General features: G+C 27.9%; 1 protein-coding gene across 1 annotated transcript in view; it reads right to left on the minus strand.

Moving 5' to 3' along the window:
• Positions 1-569: 569 nt before the first annotated feature.
• Positions 570-818, minus strand: part of LOTGIDRAFT_176360 (hypothetical protein) — a gene marked incomplete at both ends in the record, with an annotated part of 1,326 nt that continues 1,077 nt past the window's right edge. Inside the window, one exon of the mRNA XM_009046919.1 lies at positions 570-625. Within this exon, the coding sequence (XP_009045167.1) occupies positions 570-625 (56 nt within the window). The remainder of the gene's footprint in view (positions 626-818) is intronic.

Genomic DNA, 818 nt, shown 5'->3' on the forward strand with positions numbered 1-818 from the left:
AAATGAATTGGTATTGAATATTCATGAATCTCTATTTCAGATATTATATCGTATTTTTTGTAGTAATTTAATATCGTCTCATAAAAAAGGTCAAGTTAAAGTATGGGACCAGTGTTATTTACCATACCATGTATAATACATGTATATACAGTTAAGTCACTACGGTACCTTATCAGCCTCGTTTAGACCCGAACATCTAGAAGAGGTTAGATTGTCTCTAATTGTAAATTGAATTTCTATTTCGTATATATTATATTTCAATTTATTCTCAAAATTATCTCTCGTCAATAAAAAGTGTAGCTGAAATATGTGACTAATGATATATTAAGTTGTTTAGCATACCATCTATAATATATACAGTTATTAATTTTAATTAATGGGATTTTTACATTCAAAGCAATCCATAGAAATAGATGATATCCTTTCTCGTTATACTGTTGCCAGCTTGAAGCAATATAAAACAAAATATTTATTTTTGGTGCCAATAACCACCCTAACCTTCAAAAATCACAAAGCACAGGCACAGGCATGTGAGCGTAACCTCTAGTGATAGAGCAATGTTTGTGAAGTTAGTTTAAAAGAATGATATAGAATATTTGAAATGCAAATCCATTATCTTCCGAATCTGAAATATTTAAGAAGAATACTGGTTCCAACAGGAACATTAATAACCATGGAAATCATAATAAACATTTTTACTGGTGAAACTGAGGAATTGTCCTATATTAAATGAAAAGGAAAATGCGTATTTCATATAAAAAAATATATATAATTTATTAAGTGAAAATAGTATACATATATGATATTTTTGAGAGGAA

This window comes from Lottia gigantea (assembly GCF_000327385.1).
Source record: "Lottia gigantea unplaced genomic scaffold LOTGIsca_1081, whole genome shotgun sequence".
NCBI lineage: Eukaryota > Metazoa > Mollusca > Gastropoda > Lottiidae > Lottia > Lottia gigantea.